Raw genomic sequence first — 20193 nt, 5'->3', positions numbered from 1 at the left:
AGTTGTTGTGGCGCAGGTTGGATTTTGGCCCATAAGATTATTGGGTTGATAACATATTATTGGATCTTATTCAGCCCGCTAAGGATTATGACAAGGGAACTATCAAAGAAGGGGAAGAAACAGCCAGGTGGGCGGTGTTGCCTGCCCCAGGCTGTATAGATCCAAAGTTCGCTACTTCTCCATTTTTGGTTGGTTTGGTTGAATAGAATGGGTAATAGATATTGTCAACACTTCTATGCTTGTTTGGTCTGAGGGATAGAAAAATATATGGAAGAGACAGGGGAGGGATAGATAAGAATTTCTTAAGGAAGGAAAATTGTCTCCCCATTTTTTGCTTGATTGAATGAAATGGATAGCAAAAATGGTAAATGGGGTGATATATATTAATTATTTTTTATTCTAAGGAAGGGAAGGGAGATTTGAATTTCTTTGAAAATGTTTAAATTGTAAATTATATATTTGTAAGTAGTTATTCACTTTCTCTCTCCTCACTGTATAAAATAATAAAAGGTAGATTTCAATTTCTTTGAAAATGTTTAAATTATAAATTATATATTTGTAAGTAGTTATTTACTTTCTCTCTCCTTCCTTCCCCCAAAATTGGGCACATAGAAAGATAGAAAAATATGAAGAAAGGATACCTCCTTTTTTGCTCCCTCTCTTCTTTTCTCTCTAACCAAACAAAAAAAAGGTTCTCTCATCCATCCCTCCTCAATCATTTCCTACAACCAAACTTATCATTAGTAAGAGTAATTCCACTGCCATTAAAGTGTTTCTATCAATAGATAACAAAAAATAAATAAATAAAACAAAACAAAACCAATGGCGGATCTAAGGTTGGGCTGGGCTCCAACCCACCCCAAAAAAAAAAAAAATTTATTACTATTGGTAAATTTAGCCCAGCCCCCCCCCCCCCCCCCCCCCCCCAAAAAAAATAATATTATTATTAATTAATTAATAGTATTAGCCCACCTAAATATTTATATAGATTATGTTATAAAAATAAAATAAAATTATATAGATTATGTAATCTTTGAATTCAAATATTTATATAGATTATGTTATAAAAAAAAAAAAAAAAAATTTGCTTAAGAAATTGTGTTATTAAATTTATGTTTAATTTTTGCCAACCCCATTTTCAATTCCTGGATCCACCCTTGAACAAAACAATGACTTCAATCATTTTCTTAAAACATAAAGCTTGTGGGTAAAGAAGAAGAAAACTTGTTTATGTCAACACCCATGCTGATGTGTAAATATTGTTTATTTTGTAGATCGTGTCTACGACTGTTGAAAAATCGATTAAAATTCTCAAGAAGATAGGAAAAGCTTCATTGTAAGCTTGTGTTTGAATTTCAACCTCTTAATGTAATGGAACAATCTTACGGTTACGTTACACCAAGGCTTGCCATTGATAGGGATCCCCATTCATTCCGTCATTCCCGTCACTAAGGATTGATTGTCCCTACCTAACTACAAAGTAGTGGTTTAGGGAGTGCAATTGCTAAAGCACGGGATAATGAAGAGTAATGATTTCAGCAAGAGCAACCGGACGGGCTACTATAGTGAGTCTAGTGACTGCTAGAGTAGAGTTGAGTCAAAAAGGTATGGTATAACAGCCTTTCCGAGCGCGCCTCTGAGATCTCTTGTAAACCCCTATCATATGGTAAATGGAGGATATTATGGGAAGTAATGAGTGGAGATTCCCCTACAGAGAGCCGAATGAGGGGAGACTTTCACGTCGGGTTCGGAGGGCGGGGATATCCCGTCTCATACATCAAAAAGTTTGATGAACAAATTTTTTTTTTTATATATATATAAAAAACATACCATTATCAATTTCAAATAAAATTGGATGAATAATTTTATACTTATTGTAATTTATTTCTTAAAAATGGAGTTCCAAGTAAATTTGTTCGATTGTAATGAGCAATGCTAAAGAAAAAGAAGTAATAAGAGACAATAAATACCATATTTTCACTATTATTAAATTACAAATACCTAAAATGCAATTTGGATGAACCAACCCAACCCAAACTTAACTTAAGTCCAACTCGATTTTTTATGGATTTGAACAATTGTTTTTACAAACAAAGTTGGTTTTGGGTCAATAAATCTCAACCCAAACTTAATTAGGGTTGAGTTTTAGTTGAGTGTCAAAAACTCAAGCCCAATCCAAATTCAAATTTAAATATTATTTTTATACATATTTGTTATTTTAAATATTTTATATGTAATATTAAAAAACAATCACATTTTTCTTTTTAAATTCTTTTGTTTAAAACTTGATTTATTGTATGTGTTTTTAAAAAATTATGTTTAGGAGCGATCTAATTTGAAAATAATTAAAGATCATTTTAAATTTTTTATGTGGAGATTGATATATGGACAATCCGAATTGACTCCAAATCTCAATCCGAATTTAAAATTTTAAGAATAAATTGCGCTCGAGTTAAATAATTTGAGTTGCTCATCGAGTTAAAATTAAGTTAGATCTTCATTTGGATTGAGTGATTTGACAAAAAAAAATAAAAAATAAATATAGTAGAAATCGTGTTTGGATAACTTTTAGTGTAGAGAAAAGATATGATTAGGAGAAATTTGGAGGGATAGCAAAACCCCCATGTGCTATCCTATAATCCTCCAAAAAACTGAAAATATTCCAAAGGAAAGGATAGTGAGTAAATAATATTTTCATAATTCATAAATTACCCTCTTATAACGTTTAACTCTCATTTTATAATATTTTATAAAAGAGTTATAATAGTAATTTAATTCTTATCATTTATTTTCTATCTCTATTTTTTCAAAACAAAAATAATATCATTTTCTTTTTTTCTCTCATAATTTAGATAAACATGAATAAAGGTAATTATTATTTTTTATTTTATTTTCTCTTATAAGTGATGCTATCAATTCTTTTATCTCATTTTTTTTTTTTTTTTTTACCATTTTTTCTCTCATATTTATCCAAATGAAGTGTAGGCATTGAACATTTTGAGAGAATATTGAGTACCCCAAGGGTACCCCGTTAGCATGCCAACATGCTATCCCCATCCAATATAAAACGTGACATTTTTCCAACTTTCCAGGTTAACTCCTAACATAAAGTTAACTGATAAAAAGTTAACTCTGTCTACTTTCTTTTTCAAACTTCGTTAAAAAAAAAAAAAAAAAAAAAAAAAAAAACTTATTTCAAATTTTAAATTTCAAAATAAAGATTGAAATCCATTCCACTTTCTTTGTCTCTCCTCATTGCCCTAACTAGATGATTCAAAAGCAACAGTTCTTCGACAATCAAGATGTGTTTGCTCAAATCCACAATCGAGACCCTAGCGACGGCTGTGATGGTCTTCTCTTTGACTTTCGGCATTGAGCTCGACGAGCACCGGGACGATCCCCTGCGCCATCACAATCAACATATTCTTGTCGTCATCCTGAAGCAACCCCAGCAGTGAGTCCAACGCCGAGTTCTTCAACTCGGCGCTCCCAATCTGCAACCGAGTTATTAAGTTTCGAGCCTCGACTCGTACAAACTCCCTCTTCAACGACCTCAGAACGGCGTCGTCGTGTAGCACCCCGCTCTTGATCAAAACGTCGGAGTCTTTGATGTGCCAGTCCAGCTTCGCCTAGACCAAATCGATGTCTTTTTGCGTTTTGAGCTTACCGTTGGGGAGGGTCGAATTTCAACAGGCTTTAGAGAGGGAAAGTGCGTTGGAGAGAGTATCGGAGACAGAATGGAACAGTTCTCTTTTCGCCTTTTATGTTTCTCAGGCGAGTGTATGCCCTCGGATCTCCTCTGTATTATATTGTTTCATTTTGTATGATATTAATCTTGTTTGATTTTTTTAAAATTGTTAGTCCTGGTGTTATACTTAAAATTGTTGAATATTGTTATAAACACAACTAAATTTTGTTGTGATTTAAGTTCTGTAAAACCATGGTGTGTCCCAGATCCTTAATGATTGATATAAACAGAGCATGAAAACTTAAAGACATTACATTCTATACTTAACAACACTGTTTACACTGAAAATTTAAGTCTTGCTATTATAATTAAACAACCTGTTTATACTGGAAACAACCTATTAACAACCTGCTATTACAAAAATCCTCTCCCCAACAACAATTAAACAGTGTTGCAGAACTGTTTAAGAACCTATAGAATACATCCTTAAAACAGTAAAACATAGCCTATATAAGGCACAAACATAAAGTGCAGGAAAAAAAAAAAAAAAACCCTCCATACTTCACAATAAATCCATGCTTCCGAAAGAGATTGAACCAATTCAAAAAAACCCCAGCCCTCACAAGACACCACCCCACACCAACAAAGTGAAGCAACAACAGATTGGCAAAGAACACATTCTCCAAAAGCAAACCAAATGCCCAGTTCCACTAAAAGCAAAATCACAGCCACACAGAGATTCAGAAAGAGCACAAGGCAACATAAACCACAGAAGAATAGTGCAGCAAATCCGCAACAGAAGTCTTGGTGTTATACTTAAAATTGTTTGATTTTTTATATACACAACTAAATTTTGTTGTGATTTAAGTTATGCAAAACCATAGTGTGTCCCAAATCCTTAATGATTGATATCAACATAGCATGAAAACTTAAAGACATTACATTCCTATACTTAACAACACTGTTTACATTGAAAATTTAAGTCCTACTATTATAATTAACAATCTGTTTATACTGGAAATAACCTATTAACAATATGTTATTACAAAAATCCTTTCCTCAACAACAAATGACATCAATATTCAAAAAAATCCTCTCCCGGCCTTGCCAGCTTCACAACCTCTGTAAATCACATACTTACATCAAAATCATTCATATAAGTATGTAACAATAAAATTATGTTACTCACCCAAAAAAATCATATAATTGATATCAATCATATGTTGAATAATACCTGACTTGTTGCTCGCATTGGAGTGACGTATGAATAACACCAGGATTGAAAATGTTTATACGTAGTTGTTGCTCAAATGAATGAAGAGTTAGAGCATGAAAAGGAGCAGGCATAGGAACATGTGGGAGATAAAGCACTAAAGCATTGAGCACTTTATAAGTGTTATGTAATGGTTGTCCTGCAAGTCAGAATTAAAATGTATAATTGTACATCTATTGACTCGACAGTAAACTCAAATTGAATAAATTTAGTGTTTTATTACATTTTTTTTTTGCCTACGTTTCATTTTCTCCGAATAGCTTTTTATTTGAGCATTCGTTACTCCTTTTGCTTTCACATGTGAAGGAAGGATCCAACACAATCATTTTCTCTAAATGTCCACCAGTCTTCATGAGATCACCAGAAGTATTGTCATTTTCTTTTTTTGGATTGAAGGTTTCCTTAATTTTTTGTGCATCGTCCCACATTAATTGCACATGTTTCTTGGCCAAACTTTTTCCCTCAGTGGTCATAACCAAGTGATTGATAACACAATAAGATTGCTGAAGTAAGATGATTCTTTCTAGTGTTAAAGATGATTTCTTATTTCTGGACGACTCACCAAGTTCAAATGGAGGCTGTTTTGATTTCACATACTTTGTCCATCTTTCTAGAATAAATTGAGATGGTATTTCATGAATATTTCATAAATTGAGAACCTTCAGTGCATTCTGACACAACCACCCAGTAGACTCAAACAAACTTACAAGAGCAAACTACATTAAAATTAGATGAATAAAAATTTATAATGTAACACTTATCACCTCCCATAAAAGCACGATAAATGAAGAGTGTATAATGGTTTGATAACAACTCCAATTTCACTGCCAAACTAGGAAGCTCCTCATCTTCAAATAGGTAATAAATACTATTTGTATAAACACAAGTTGCTTGTTTCGGCATTTTGGAATCCTTCGCTCTCATTTGTATTACGCCATGCTTACTACGATAATCTTCATTATCTTCAGCTAACCGCATCTGTTCACATTGTTCTTCACAATGTTGCACAAATTCCATTAAAGTCATAGCTTTAGAGGACATCTTTTGCAAAACATTGTTCATACTCTCACTTATTTGAGTTGATTTAGCACGGAGAGTGAAAGTATCAAGACTAAAAGCCGGACACCACTTCTCTCTAAGTCCATAAAGTGACTCAAGCCATTTGTTGTCTGCAATGCCAAACTTCGTTATCATTAGACTCCATGTTAATTCAAAATCATCTATTGCTTCAGAATGTAGACACTTTTGAAACAAAGTTTTCAACTTGTAATTTCTATACAAGGTCCCAAGCTTTTGAGTGGCATTTTTTGAAATATGCCACGAACAAAGACGATGATAAGTGTTTGGAAAAAGTTTTTTAATGGCATTTGCCATTGCTTGACATTGATCAGTAAATATTGTCTTGGGTGCCTTGTTATCCATTACCTCTAAAAATTCATCGAACAACCAAACACAAGAATCTGTGGTCTCATCTACAAGAAATGTACCACCAAATAAAATATTCTTCCTGTGATGATTAACTTCTACGAATGGAGCAAAAATTACATCATATCTGTTTGTTCGATACGTGGTATCAAAAATAACAACATCCACAAAATAGTCATAGTTTAATCTCAATCTTCCATTTCTCAACAAAAAAAAATTGCCAAACAACCTTCTGCATCTAATTCCTCGCTGTGAAAGAATATATGGTCTTCATCTCGACATTGCTTAAAGTGTTTTATTACGCTTTGTGCATCTCCTCTTTGAATCAAACTTTTCGTTTTCTCATTAACAAAATTTTGACAATCTCTTAAAGTGAACTTGACATTTTTAGATCCACCAACTTCCTTTGAAAGATATGAGTAAGCTTTTGTCCCTTTTATACTAGCATTAACCATATAATTTAGAACACTTGCACTAGCTGAATCTATGTTTCTGCTTATTCTTAAAAACTGTCTTTCTTCTTGATCAACAAAGTCATGGTTGTGTTCATCATTGATATAACTAATTTTCTAAATTCCTTCTGCAATTACAAATTTAATTAAAGCTTTACAACCTGTTCGGGTCATTAGTCTTCTTATTTTTTTCGGATTAAAAGGATCACCATCATGATATTATCCTGCATTTGCACATAAGAACTCCCTTTGTTTAATAACTCCACCACTAGTATACCGAAAGTTTCCTTTTCGAACACCAAAACCCTTTTAGCAGGGCATACTTACAATATAACCTATATGTTTCATCTTCACTGAAAACCTCATTCCAATTTTAAGGTCATCAATATCATCAACCAAAGATTCCATTTAATAAATTAGGTATGATAACACACCTGTAAACCACATACATTATAAACCAACGAAAAATAATGTTATAAACATAATACTTGTACTTTTTTTTTTCTTTACTATACACTGATTGTGAATTTGCTAAAATTATATGTCTAGGTTCTTACTGGTGCTTAAAAAGATGTTTCAGATTAGAACAACAATGAGTTTTCTACTCCAGTGTTCTCGAAGGCTCAAAAGAAAAAACTGAAAAAGAAAAAAAAGTTGGCTTCTATTCGATCAGAGCCCTGTGTAACCAAGGCGTGAACTCATATACTCTATTCTTTTAATCATTTATGTAAGGATAACAATCCAGAGATTGTTTGTTTAGTGGAGCCAATGGTTGAAGCTTCCAAAATCCAACCTTCTTTTTAGTGCTCATTGAATCTAAAGCCTCCTATTATCAATGACAGGGGCTTCCAAATTGTTGAGTCATGTCTTCGAAATTGTTGTTAAAATTATATGTCTAGGTTTGTCAATGCTTTACTGATTTTAGTAAATTGAATACAATTTACACAACAATCAGCCATTTTAGTATTTATTTGTAAAAGATTGCAGATGGTGTAATCTTTTTGTTATTGTCAAATGATATGAAAAATATAAAACATCATTAAGCTATGATATTCTATTCAATAAGAAAATGGCACATAAAAAAGGGAATTGACTTACCTCTACACTCCAGAAAATCTATAGAAGCTTTAATATTCTTTGGAAGATCTGGTATAGTTCCGTGATTGACGACTTCTGATAGAAAGAGACAGATGAAGATACAATTTGGTCTTAAAGGAAGTGGGTTAGAGGTTTGGAGATAACATTGTTTCCAAAAAAGGAAAATGAGAAAAAGATGTGCAAATTGATTACAATTTACACAACAATCAGCTATTTTAGTATCTATTTGTAGAAGATTGTAGGTGGTGTAATCTTTTTGTTATTGTCAAATGATATGAAAAATATAAAGCATCATTAAGCTATGGTATTTTATTCAATAAGAAAATGGCACATAAAAAAGGGAATTGACTTACTTCTACACTCTAGAAGATTTATGGAAGCTTTAATATTCTTTGGAAGATCTAGTACAGCTCCGTGATTGACGATTTCTGGTAGAAAGAGACAGACAAAAATATAATTTGGTCTTAAAGGAAGTAGGTCAGAAGTTTGGAGATAACATTATTTCAAAAATAGAAAAATGAGAAAAAGATGTACAACAATTTAGGCGGGATTCTAAAAAAGAAGAATCTGAGTTTGGCGGGATAAAAAAATAAAATTTGATGGTGTTAGGGTTTGCTGAAAAAGAAAGTAGACGAAGTTAAATTTTTATAGTTAACTTTATGTTAGGAGCTGACCTGGAAAGCTGGAAAAATGTCATGCTTTTATTGGATGGGGATAACATGTTGGCATGCTGACGGGGTACCCAATATTCTCTCGAACATTTCATATATAGGGTTGGGGGCATGCTGACAGGGTATCCAATATTCTCTCAAATATTTCATATATAGGGTTGGGTTAACTATAACCTTAAAGTGCCCAATCAGCCTGTATTTAGGGCTACAAATGAGCCGAGCCGAATTTTACTATATTTGGGCTCGACTTGTCAATGCCAGGAGTGTGCTCGAGCTCAGCTCGGGATTGGCCGAGCCTGGTCAACCCTAGCTCGAGTTCGGCTTGCCCAAATTTCGGCAAGCTCGGGCTCGGTTCGCGCTCGCCTTAAAAAAATAATAATAAAAATAAAGAAAATCTTTAGATCTGTATGCTATTTTCAACGAATCTAATATGAAATCCATGAATACATCGCTGCACACTGCATTTCTTTCACTGACCGCTATTCTACGCATCTTCCTCTGATCCCATCAACATTAAAATGATCAGATTAAGACCTCATAAGAAAAAAAAAACCCAATAAAGAGATTTGATAGATAGAGATCTGTGGATACCGTCACTGATAAGCGAGAGGAATACGTGTTTAATTGAAAGGGAATAGAGAGCCGTCAAGCCGACCAGTAAAAGAGGAAGAAGATGCTTTGTTGAAACCGAAAGTTGCGAGATCTGTTGCGACATATGTTATCTCAAATGTAAGCGATCTGATACATACATAATATATATATGTGATGATAGGGTTAAGTGGAGTTGGGCTTAAGTTGAAAGAATTTGGGCTTAATGAAGATTCAAGTTGGGCTTATGAACAGACAGTTTTAGATTGAATTTATATTATATGGGCTAAAAAAATTATATAGAAGATTTTTTTTAAAAAAATAAATAAACATTTTACTAAACGAACCTCACGAGCCGAGCTTGGCATTGTTCAAGCTCGGCTTGTTTACTAAACGAGCCAAAAAAATGTGTTCAAGCTCGACTCGTTTACTAAACGAACGAATCCGAACTGAATTTTTAACGAGTTGAAGCAGAGTTGTTCATGAACAACTCAATTCATTTGCAACCCTACCTATATTGCAGGGGCCTAATTACTGAAAAAATATACACATGCAAAAATAACATAAGTAGGTCCGCTTGTCCAAGTGACAATCCCACACTGGCTAGTCGGTTCATTTGCAATCCTACCTGTATTGCAGGGGCCTAATTACTGAATAAATATACATATGCATAAATAACATCAGTAGGTCCGCTTGTCCAGGTGACAGTCCCACATGCTACATCCTCCTAGCCTGGCCCAATCATATGAATGCTATTGTCCACGTCAGATTTACCGCTCTTGCCAACAATCCTTAGCGTAAAATCTACGATCCTATTCGCCCAATAAACATCCGTACAATCAACACGTGTAAAAGCCAACAATCAAGTATTAGGGTTTTTCCCAGCATATGTCCAAAAATCTCTAGACCATTAGTAGTGTGTCAAGAGCACCACCAACACAAAACCACATATGTCTGCCGAATCTGCGCCGCCGGTGGACCAAATGTCCGCCGTTACCCTAAACGATGCCGTGGAGGAGGCCCGATTCTCGAAGCGTGTTCCGATCCGGAGCATACTGGGCCGTCCCGACGGTGGTGCTGGGCTGTCCGGCCAGAAGGTGAGGGTCGGGGGCTGGGTCAAGACCGGCCGAGAGCAAGGCAAGGGTTCGTTCGCGTTCTTGGAGCTCAACGACGGCTCGTGTCCGGCCAATCTTCAGGTCATCGTCGACGCCTCCGTCGCGCCTCTCGGCCAACTGGTGCCCACCGGCACGTGCGTCCACGTGGAAGGCGAACTCAAGGTCCCTCCCGAAGGGACGAGGCAGAGGATCGAGCTTAGGGTTCAAAAGGTTTTGGATTTGGGGACTGTCGATCCGGCCAAGTATCCCTTGCCCAAGACCAAGCTAACCCTCGAGTTTCTCAGAGATTACGTCCATCTTCGCCCCAGAACCAATACGGTATACCCCCTTCTCTCTCTACATGTATATGTACATATTATAGTATATTATCGGAAATGTTATTTTATGCAAACTCAGAAATGAAATGCATATTATGCATGTCTTTATTGTTATAATGAGTTTTTCAGTTTTACGAAATGGTATTTTTTGACATTGTATTTGCAGTTACGTTTGAATTTTGTATTTCATTTTATAAGATTGATGCCCAATTTAGTAATATATGCTCATTGATAAGGGTTGATTATATCATTTACCTATAACTAGCCAAAATTGTCTAACTGTGTGTGTACTGATAAATTTTTGGCTAGATAACCTTAATATGGTGAAGCCTTCTATTTAAAATCTAATTAGATTTCTGACTAGAGCCGATTTGATAATTATTAATTAGAAAGACCTTTCTTGTAAGCTAATTGGAGGACCAATTTGATCATAATTAACTGATCTGTCTCTTTTACTTGTACACAGATGCTTTAGTGAATACTGTCAATAAAATGTGAGAAAAGTAAGGAAGTTACTTAGAATTGGAATTTCTTTAAAATTCTAAAGCATCCTCTTGGAGTTTCAATTATGCTTCTTAGCTACTCTAAGATAAGTTGGTTTACCTGCATGGTCCTTTCTGATGTTTATAATGGACTATTCACTATCAATGCAGGAACAAGGTAAACAAAAAACTGAGAATACAATGCTTCCATTCTCTTCTAGAAATTTAATTATTTATTATGTGTTGAGACAAATGGTTTGAACTTTGATGTTTAGCGGATAAAAGGTAATTTAGTAGTTATTTGCTTTAGGCAACACTCACTTCTTTGATCATTTACCAATAAAAAAAGTTCATTATTTGATCCATACTGGTTATGAAACCAGATATGGATATCTGTGAAGCAAAAATGGGCACACCAAAGTTCTATATTTAATAGATTGGATAAGATCAGTTTCAGAACTTCTATGAAGCAAAAATGGGCACACCATATTGATGTATATAGAGTTATAATATTTATTCCTTAAATAATTTCTGAATTGATGATATATTGTGTTTTTTCAGTTGCCTATTGTGGTATTGTTAGTGATAATTTGTTATTGTGCTTGGATTTAGATTTCTGCTATTGCTCGGATCAGGAATGCACTGGCTTATGCAACCCACACATTCTTCCAAAAGCATGGGTTTCTCTATGTGCACACTCCAATTATCACCACTAGTGATTGTGAGGGTGCTGGTGAGATGTTCCAAGCCACAACATTGATTAATGATGCGGAAAGATTGGAGAAGGAGCTGATTAAGAATCCTCCTCCATCAGAAGCTGACGTTGAAGCAGCCAAGATTATTGTCAAAGAGAAAGGAGAGGCTGTCGCGCAACTAAAATCTGCTAAAGCAAGTAAGGGGGAAATTAGTGCCTCTGTGGCTGAGCTCACAAAGGCGAAAGAGAATTTCTCAAAGCTGGAAGAGAGATCTAAGCTTAAGCCTGGGATACCTCAAAAGGATGGGAAAATTGATTATTCCCAGGACTTCTTTGCACGTCAAGCATTTTTGACTGTTTCTGGGCAACTACAGGTTGAAACATTTGCTTGTGCTGTGAGTAATGTCTATACATTTGGGCCAACTTTTCGAGCTGAACACTCTCACACCTCAAGGCATTTGGCAGAGTTCTGGATGGTGGAGCCTGAAATAGCATTTGCAGACATTGAGGTATAAGAGTTATGGATTTATCATATTCATTCACTGTTTAAGTGTTCGAGAAGAATAATGGAGAAGAAATTTTTCTAAAATTAGCTAGAGGTTTACTTGGAACTGAATTGATTAGAACTCGTTTTACTTGTATCTCTCTTTGCATACACGTATAATATCTTTATTCATGTATATGCATGCATACATAAATCAGTTTTAAATGTGTAAATGTCTGCTTTCTGCAGCATTTTTCTGGAGAATATTTGGGAAAATTTTCCTGGCATACTGAAAATTCTCTCATGCCATCCATAAATTATAGGAACAGTAATGGCAGGATGTCATATTAGAGTTGAATGAAGGGAAATTAAGGATGCTATTATTTAATCTATTGTCTCTTTAATTATATGAAAGCATGAAATCATCATCATAGAATTACATGCTGCACAAATAATATTCGGGAAAAGAAGCAATAAATGATTTCATTTAATTTTTTTCCTAGTTATATTTTAACTAGTCTAAATTTAGAAGAGTTAACATATCATACTTATTTTTTCCATTTCTAATCCATGCTACTAATAATTCTAAGGGGACAGAGCAATCAATTGGAGATTGGAACTTAAGCAATGCTCCACTTAAAAATTGCAGGCACAACTTTTATGTGGAGCTCCTAAAATCTTTGTTCTGTTGTGCTTATGCATTTTATAATTTTGTTGAATCATATTATTCCATAATATTATAAGTTTTTATATTTTGTAGGATGACATGAATTGTGCGGAGGGGTATGTGAAATTCTTGTGCCAGTGGTTACTTGACAATTGCCTTGATGATATGGAATTTATGGTTAAGAATTTCGATAAAGGTGCCATTGATCGATTAAGGATGGTAGCTTCAAGTGACTTCATCCGTGTTTCTTACACCGAAGCAGTTGCCATTCTTGAGGAAGCAGCAAAAGAGAGGCAGTTTGAGAATAAAGTGGAATGGGGCATTGATTTGGCATCTGAACATGAGAGGTACGTGGCTTTGCATTTGGAATATGTTCCTTGATTCTCTATGTGGGTACTGATGCCATTGTTTGCCTAATCATGTAGATACTTGACTGAAGTGAAATTTAAATCACCTGTTATTGTGTACAATTACCCAAAAGGGATCAAAGCATTCTATATGAAGGTTAATGCTGACAACAAGACAGTTGCTGCTATGGATGTGCTTGTACCAAAGGTAGGATTATTCCCTCTTGTCACATGTCAGATGCTTAGGTGCTTACTGCTACATGCATTTCATTTGGATATAATGAGTATATAGCTATTCTAAAATGTCTCGTCACTTGTGACAACAGTGGAAAACCTTTTAGAGATATTGTGTTTACTTAACAATTGTTTTCTATGTTTTTTAGGTGGGAGAACTAATTGGAGGAAGCCAGAGGGAAGAACGTTATGAGGTGATTAAAGAAAGGTATGAAAAGCTGTTGTGCTTGATTCTGATTCACTGCATAATAGCATCTTTTATAAAATCCTTGTTGTCATCGGTTCTGATGCTAGTTTGTTATTGGAGTTCTCGTGATTTCAGTTACTGCTCTTTATGGAAATGGTTTCTTTGAGTTGAGAACTTGAACAATTAATGACTTGTGAAGCTATAAAGGAACTCTGACTAAATTGCATTCTTTCATTGCAGGATACTAGAGATGGGGCTGCCTCTTGAGCCATATGACTGGTACCTTGACCTGCGGCGCTATGGGACAGTAAAACACAGTGGGTTTGGTTTAGGCTTTGAACGGATGATTCTTTTTGCCACGGGGATTGACAATATTAGGGACGTTATTCCCTTCCCCAGATACCCAGGAAGAGCAGATCTGTAACAATTGTTCATGGATGCTAGGGTTTTGCATCTATCTATAGCTTTTGCTTAACCTTATAATAAATATTGTTGTTTCTCATTCTACACAAAATTGAATATTAGAACTATAATAGTGAATTTGTTGTTCTATGAAAGCCTTTTGTGATACTACCTTTAGGGATTTTTGTAAGCAAGATTTATTCTGCGGTTTAATTCCAAGTCATTGGTTCAGAGCCCTGCTGTTTGCTGATTTGGTGTTCTTGTTGGATATTGTGGAACTGTTTGTGTTACGAACCAGTTGTTTGTATATATCATTGTTGGATTTTCAGGGGCCGGATATATATCAAAACGAAACAAACTGCAGCAGATCACCGGCGGCTTGAAGAAGCTAAGTAGGCCAAACAGATCAATGCGGACAAATCTAGTTTGTGAATGGAACGTCATGTTTCCCATGATAAAAGAATATGAAGAGAAGACTAATGGTTGAATGATTACTTCAAAGTAGAGTGAAAAAAAGAGTAAAAAACACAAAATTTAAGTTACTAGTTCAATATAGGGTAAATTTCTCAAAACTTCCAATACTTTCAACCATTTATATCATTTTATTCCAATTCTGTCAATTGACCGTTAAGGGTACGTGAAATGATTAAATTACCTTTGTTATATTCCCTTTTTATTTAAAAAAATCAAAAAATCATATTTCTGAAATTACAATATTATCCTCTACAGTGTAACGGTGGGTACAATATTAAATTCGCTTCTCTTCAGTGTGCACACAACCAAGTCAATCACAAATGTAGAGACAATCCACTCTAAATCGACTCGCCAACAAATTATTCCCTTGTTCTCGATTCAAATTCCAAATTGCAGAAGCTACATGAGACCTATGAGATCTGCAAGTTTTTTTTCCAGAAAGCCATCGATTATTGGAAGGAGTGGGTTTAACTGGTGGTCACAATTGGGTCTAAGTTGGCTTTTTCTGTGATGGGCTTGACCTTCTTTCTCTCTCCTGACAATTCGTCCCAATTGACCAAGAACAAGTTTGTGGCTATCGAATTCGACACCAAACTCGATTTGCATTTCGATGACCCAAGTAATTATCATAATCACTTCCACTGCTTTCTATAACGGATGAAAGAATGGTGGCTTTTAGGGCTTCCTGAAAAACTCACGCATGAATGAGAGAAGGTAAACTAAAACGATGACACTGTAGGTGTGTTTTTGCTATTACAAGTTTGGGGGTATTTTTGGTATAATATATTTGAATACATATCACTTGTTTGGCACATGTGACAGCAGCGGTGTTTTCGTTATCAAAGTTAATTTGTCAATGCATTTGTTAACCACGCGTTGGAGCCAATTGATAGAATTAAGATAAAATGATAACGTTGTTATATTGTTGAGAGTTTTTAAAACTAGTTAGGGTTTTATAATTATTTTTTAAAAGTATTGGGAGTTTTGAAAAATTTACCCTTAAATATATGCATATAATTATTGAATATTTGTTTAATACTTAATTTTAAAAAGAAATATCTAATTTTTTTCAATGTTATATTTATAATACTCCGTAAAGAAAAACGACGTCGCCTTTCCATTGATGCTTACATACGTATACCATTTAGACACTGTAATCGGGGAGAAGCGAATGGATGATGAAGAAGTTGGGTAGAAAATTGAAGAGATCTGGCGATGACTATGAAGACGACGACAAGTTCTCTCTCCCCACTCGTGACGATTTCCAACCCATTGATTCTCAAGGTCTATATCTCTCTCTTTCTATATATATATATATACACACACACAACGATATTAAATATCGATGTGTGTGTGTGTATATATATATATATACACATACATGTTTGTATAAATTCAAACTAATTGGGGTTTTTATCTCCGCTCTATTGAAAATTTGGTTGCTTGTTCGGATCAACAGAACAGGAGGAGCTGGTCCGATCATTAGAGAGGAGTCAAGCTCAACAAAGTCTATTATGGAGGGTATTGCATTTACACTACATAGATTCATATAAAATTTTCAATGAATAAAAAAAAAATACAGATTTTTTTCTTCTTTATAAATTTTTGTTTGACTTTGATTTTTCCATTTTGTCTTGCAGAGAGTGTTCGCTACTCTTCTCTTCTGTTTTGCTGCATTTCTAATTTATTCAATCTATCAACAAGCTTCGTCTCCGTGGGAACTGGTATTCTTCAACTATATACATAGTGCGTGTGCGTGTACATATCTGTATGTATACATATACAATTTTCGAATCAGCACTGATGTCTAACCCTTAATTTAATTCGGAGAGTGAAAAAGAATGAATACCAGTGCACTCTCACGGAGTTCATTGGGAGCTTTTTGGTATTTAGATTGGGATGAAACATGAAACTTATCATTTCTTCTTTGATTTGGAAGGTTATTAGGAGTACTGAAGTTTTGGTTTGTAAACTTCAGTTAGGGACCATGATAGTATTTATTTCATTCTATAACTTGGTAGGACTAATCATGAGGACGATTCAACCACACTCCGTGACTGCTAATTTGTATTTAACATAGGGAGGATTCAACCATGCTCCGAAACTGCTAATTTGTACTTAACATGGGGAGGATTCACTTGTAGGCTTAATCCATTTTTGTCAGTCCATGAAACTCTCAAGCTACTGGGCATATAAAGTTGCCTCAACTTCATAAAACATGGAGCTTCTTTAGATCATAACATGTGACTTTATAATGAGAGTGACAAACTTTTTGCCGGTCAGGTAAGGGACTAACGGATTTTTTAAAAATCTAATTATTCTCTTTTTAGTATTTATACTGTTTTCATGCACTGTTACATCTTTTAGTAAAGAAAACGTCCAAATAATCCATAGGAAGACCAAAACTAATTTATTTTGTTGCAATATATTTTCCTTCATGCTAATTAGACAGGTTAGGTGCTTTTCTCTAGAACGGAGATCATATAGGATGCTGTAATGGGTTGGTATGTGCACTCTGTCCTAAAGGAACAGACGACGTAGGATTGGTTTGAGGGAGGTAAGAAAAATGAATCTACTCCCTTGCCATGTATGTTAGGACTTTGAAGGGGCCATTATATATTTTAAAAGCTCCTATTTAAAATTATTGTGAAACTATATGTAGACAAAAGGAGATTCAAAACTGAGGTTCCATGCTCCCCAATCCCTTGCGACTATATGTAGATCAATCCTGTGCAACTGTAACTTGATTTCTTTGTGAATTTCAATGTTATTGAACTATGTTTTCTTTCCCTTTGATGAACAGCGTTATCATGCTTACTTCATGGATGAGGTTGACTCATGGATCATTATATCTGCAGGTTCATTATCTAATTATTCGTATTTGCTTATATCTTCATGTAATTATGTATGACTTGTAATGCATTGAAAATGATGTGGCCTTAGAATACTGTGTAATAACTACTGTCTTTTATTATTATTTTTTCTTTTGGTATATTGTAAAATAAATTAGAAGATTTCAAGACATTTAGTGGCGTCAGCATGCTAAAAGGTGTTAGTGTACTTGTTATTATGCTTCATCTCTTACTTGCATCAACTATAAATTCTAATATGGCGTCTTTTATGATCTTAATCTAAAAATGTTTTTCTGTTCCTTGTTTTATTACCGGACTGGACCTGTGTGGGCATTGTGTTTATTCAGCTACACTTCCTAGTACTCTTAATCATCCATTACAATAGTTAGACCTGTGTGGGCATTAGTAAATGTGTGAACCATTTACTGCTGCTTTCTGCTACTATTTTAATCATCCATTACAATAGTTACATTTACAATAAAGGGAACATGTGCGATGTGAATATTCATTTCTGCATTATCTCTCTCTCTCTCTCTCTCTCTCTCTATATATATATATATATATATATATATTCAGATTTTTCATTTTGATGCAATGATTAGGAAGATTAAGCTTGATATTGCATGGAAATTCAGATAATTGCCTACAATACTATCTATCTATGTAGTCCAACAAAATCTACAAAATTCAGAGTTTTGGAATTTGTTTAACTCGATAGATAAACATTTTAACATACTTACGAAAACCTAATGTCACAAAATAATAATGATGATATTTTTCATTTTGATGGCATAATTAGGAAGATTAAACCATTATATTACGCAGGAATTCAGATAATTGGCTACAATTATTTAGATAGTATCAGTATCTTAAATTTAACAAGGATAAGATTTTGGTTGTAATCTTTAATCAAATTACAGTGGCAGTCAAGCTTAGCCATCAGAATCTCCTGCTTCAATTGAATATATATATAAATCGCTGAAGAGTTTGGATGGACACATGATGTGTCATTAAAGAAACATTGTTGGTTTATTAATGGATATAACACTTGCTTAGTGCAATAAATAAAGGTTAAATTGGCAATAAAATTGTGTATTTATGATCATCCCAATGTATTTTGATGTCCTTAATTAAAATTTGTCTATCCTATTTCAAAAAATAATTTTTATTTATTTATTTTTTTAAGTACAACACGAAATCTAAGCCCAACAGGAAGCCACTCTGATATTTTGAAAGCAAAGGATTATAAATATACGGTGGTTACTTCTTGCTGTTATCAGATTGGGTGTATTTCACTAATTCAATCATTTAACAGATTGGGTAGCCGTTTTAGTGTGTTCAATTACCATAATGGGGGTACTTCATAATTTGAAGAATCATAAGCAGTGGCTTTGGTACTCTTGCTTTGCTGGTGCTTTACTGGCAGTCTTCTGGTTATATTACATGCTGAGGTAAATGATCTCTCTCCCATGAATTGGTCTTTGTGCCTGATGTTTTGTAACTCAGTATGATTATGACTTGAAAAAGTAAAGTTAGTCTGACAAATTTGTATATAGTATGAGATATCTTAATCCATCTAACCATCTTCTGCTATCTAAATTTTATTCATGGCAGATTGCCAAAATTCAGGTGGGATGTTATTTGGCTCCCCTTTGGGCCTCTGATGTATGTTCCTTGTCCTTCGTCTCTATTTCTATGTATATAACTAGTTAGATTACTGAAAAAATTAATCATAGTTATGACCTACTGGAAAAAGAAAAAATCATATTTTATGTTTTTGATATTTCAGTGGAGCTGGTATGTGTCTTTATGTGGACCATTTACTCGATGAATCATCTCAAGAAGTAAGAAAACTACGAGGCTACATGTATGCTTACAAGGCTAGCTAATAGATTTCTCCAATCTACTTTGACAAGCAATAGATATGGCAGCAGATAGAGAGTTTCTAGCTTAGTTGCAGACAATCAGAAAATATTTCCACGCAAACTTTTGCGTTGAAAGGACATCTAATGCATTTGGCTAACACGTGGAAGCTGGCCATCTGCATCTGGGCACACAGCTTGTAGTATTGAGGAATTGGTCGTCTTGTGTTTTTTTCGATTTGTGATCCTACTCGAGTATTTCACCAACTGTTCTGAATTATAATCACTCCTTGCCTAGTTAATGGTCATAATTATATACTGTAATATTGTCTTGTTCAATCAAAATGGTACCCAATGCTTAATTCTCATTAATTTACATGGACGTGCGATTGTTTAATTATCATTGTCAAATAGCCAGCGTTCAAGTCGCATCATCTATAAAGATGAATTCCAGGTGAGTAACATTTTCAGCATTTTGCAGCACGGGCATTTTCAGCAGGTAGAGTAACATCAACTGAATTTCCACTAAATAACATTGAAACATCAAGCCAGGATCAGTAAGTGGTGGTTCTAGGATGGAACACTGGAATTACAGCCATAATTACTATTCTTCCAGTCAGATATATAGAGGTTTAACCACAAAAGAGTACAGTACAGTCCACCATTTTTTGTTGAAGTTATACAAGGTTGTTGGGTCGAGTTTCCACCAAGAATATGAGATGTGATGTGTTTTGCACATTCGCTAAATAGGCTAGAATGCTTGTGGATCGCACCATACCAAGAATGTGAGATGGTGTTGCACCTTGCCAGGAATTGTCTAGGCTTGTGGATCGCTCTCAACCTCACTTTCCCAAAAGTAAATTTGGGAATGGAAAACACAT

At 34.6% G+C, this 20193-nt stretch overlaps 2 protein-coding genes across 2 annotated transcripts; both read left to right on the top strand.

Moving 5' to 3' along the window:
• The first annotated feature begins 10091 nt into the window (after nt 1–10091).
• On the top strand, nt 10092–14374 carry LOC132277136 (asparagine--tRNA ligase, cytoplasmic 1-like). Its single transcript, XM_059778885.1, has 6 exons — nt 10092–10628; nt 11722–12312; nt 13048–13301; nt 13380–13509; nt 13685–13743; nt 13963–14374. The coding sequence occupies exons 1-6, from the start codon at nt 10146–10148 to the stop codon at nt 14144–14146; spliced, it is 1701 nt and encodes a 566-aa protein (XP_059634868.1). The 5' UTR covers nt 10092–10145; the 3' UTR covers nt 14147–14374.
• A 1344-nt stretch (nt 14375–15718) lies between these two features.
• Nucleotides 15719–19688, top strand: LOC132277135 (uncharacterized). The gene is made up of 7 exons (XM_059778884.1): nt 15719–15882; nt 16058–16119; nt 16239–16322; nt 17402–17456; nt 18766–18901; nt 19065–19115; nt 19240–19688. The coding sequence occupies exons 1-7, from the start codon at nt 15774–15776 to the stop codon at nt 19337–19339; spliced, it is 597 nt and encodes a 198-aa protein (XP_059634867.1). The 5' UTR covers nt 15719–15773; the 3' UTR covers nt 19340–19688.
• Nucleotides 19689–20193: the final 505 nt, after the last annotated feature.

This window comes from Cornus florida, unplaced genomic scaffold (assembly GCF_030987335.1).
Source record: "Cornus florida cultivar Cherokee Brave unplaced genomic scaffold, ASM3098733v1 CherokeeBrave_3.0.0_Hap2_Chr10, whole genome shotgun sequence".
NCBI lineage: Eukaryota > Viridiplantae > Streptophyta > Magnoliopsida > Cornales > Cornaceae > Cornus > Cornus florida.
Note: the sequence above shows the minus strand (reverse complement) of the source record. Positions and strands in the feature narration are given on the sequence as shown.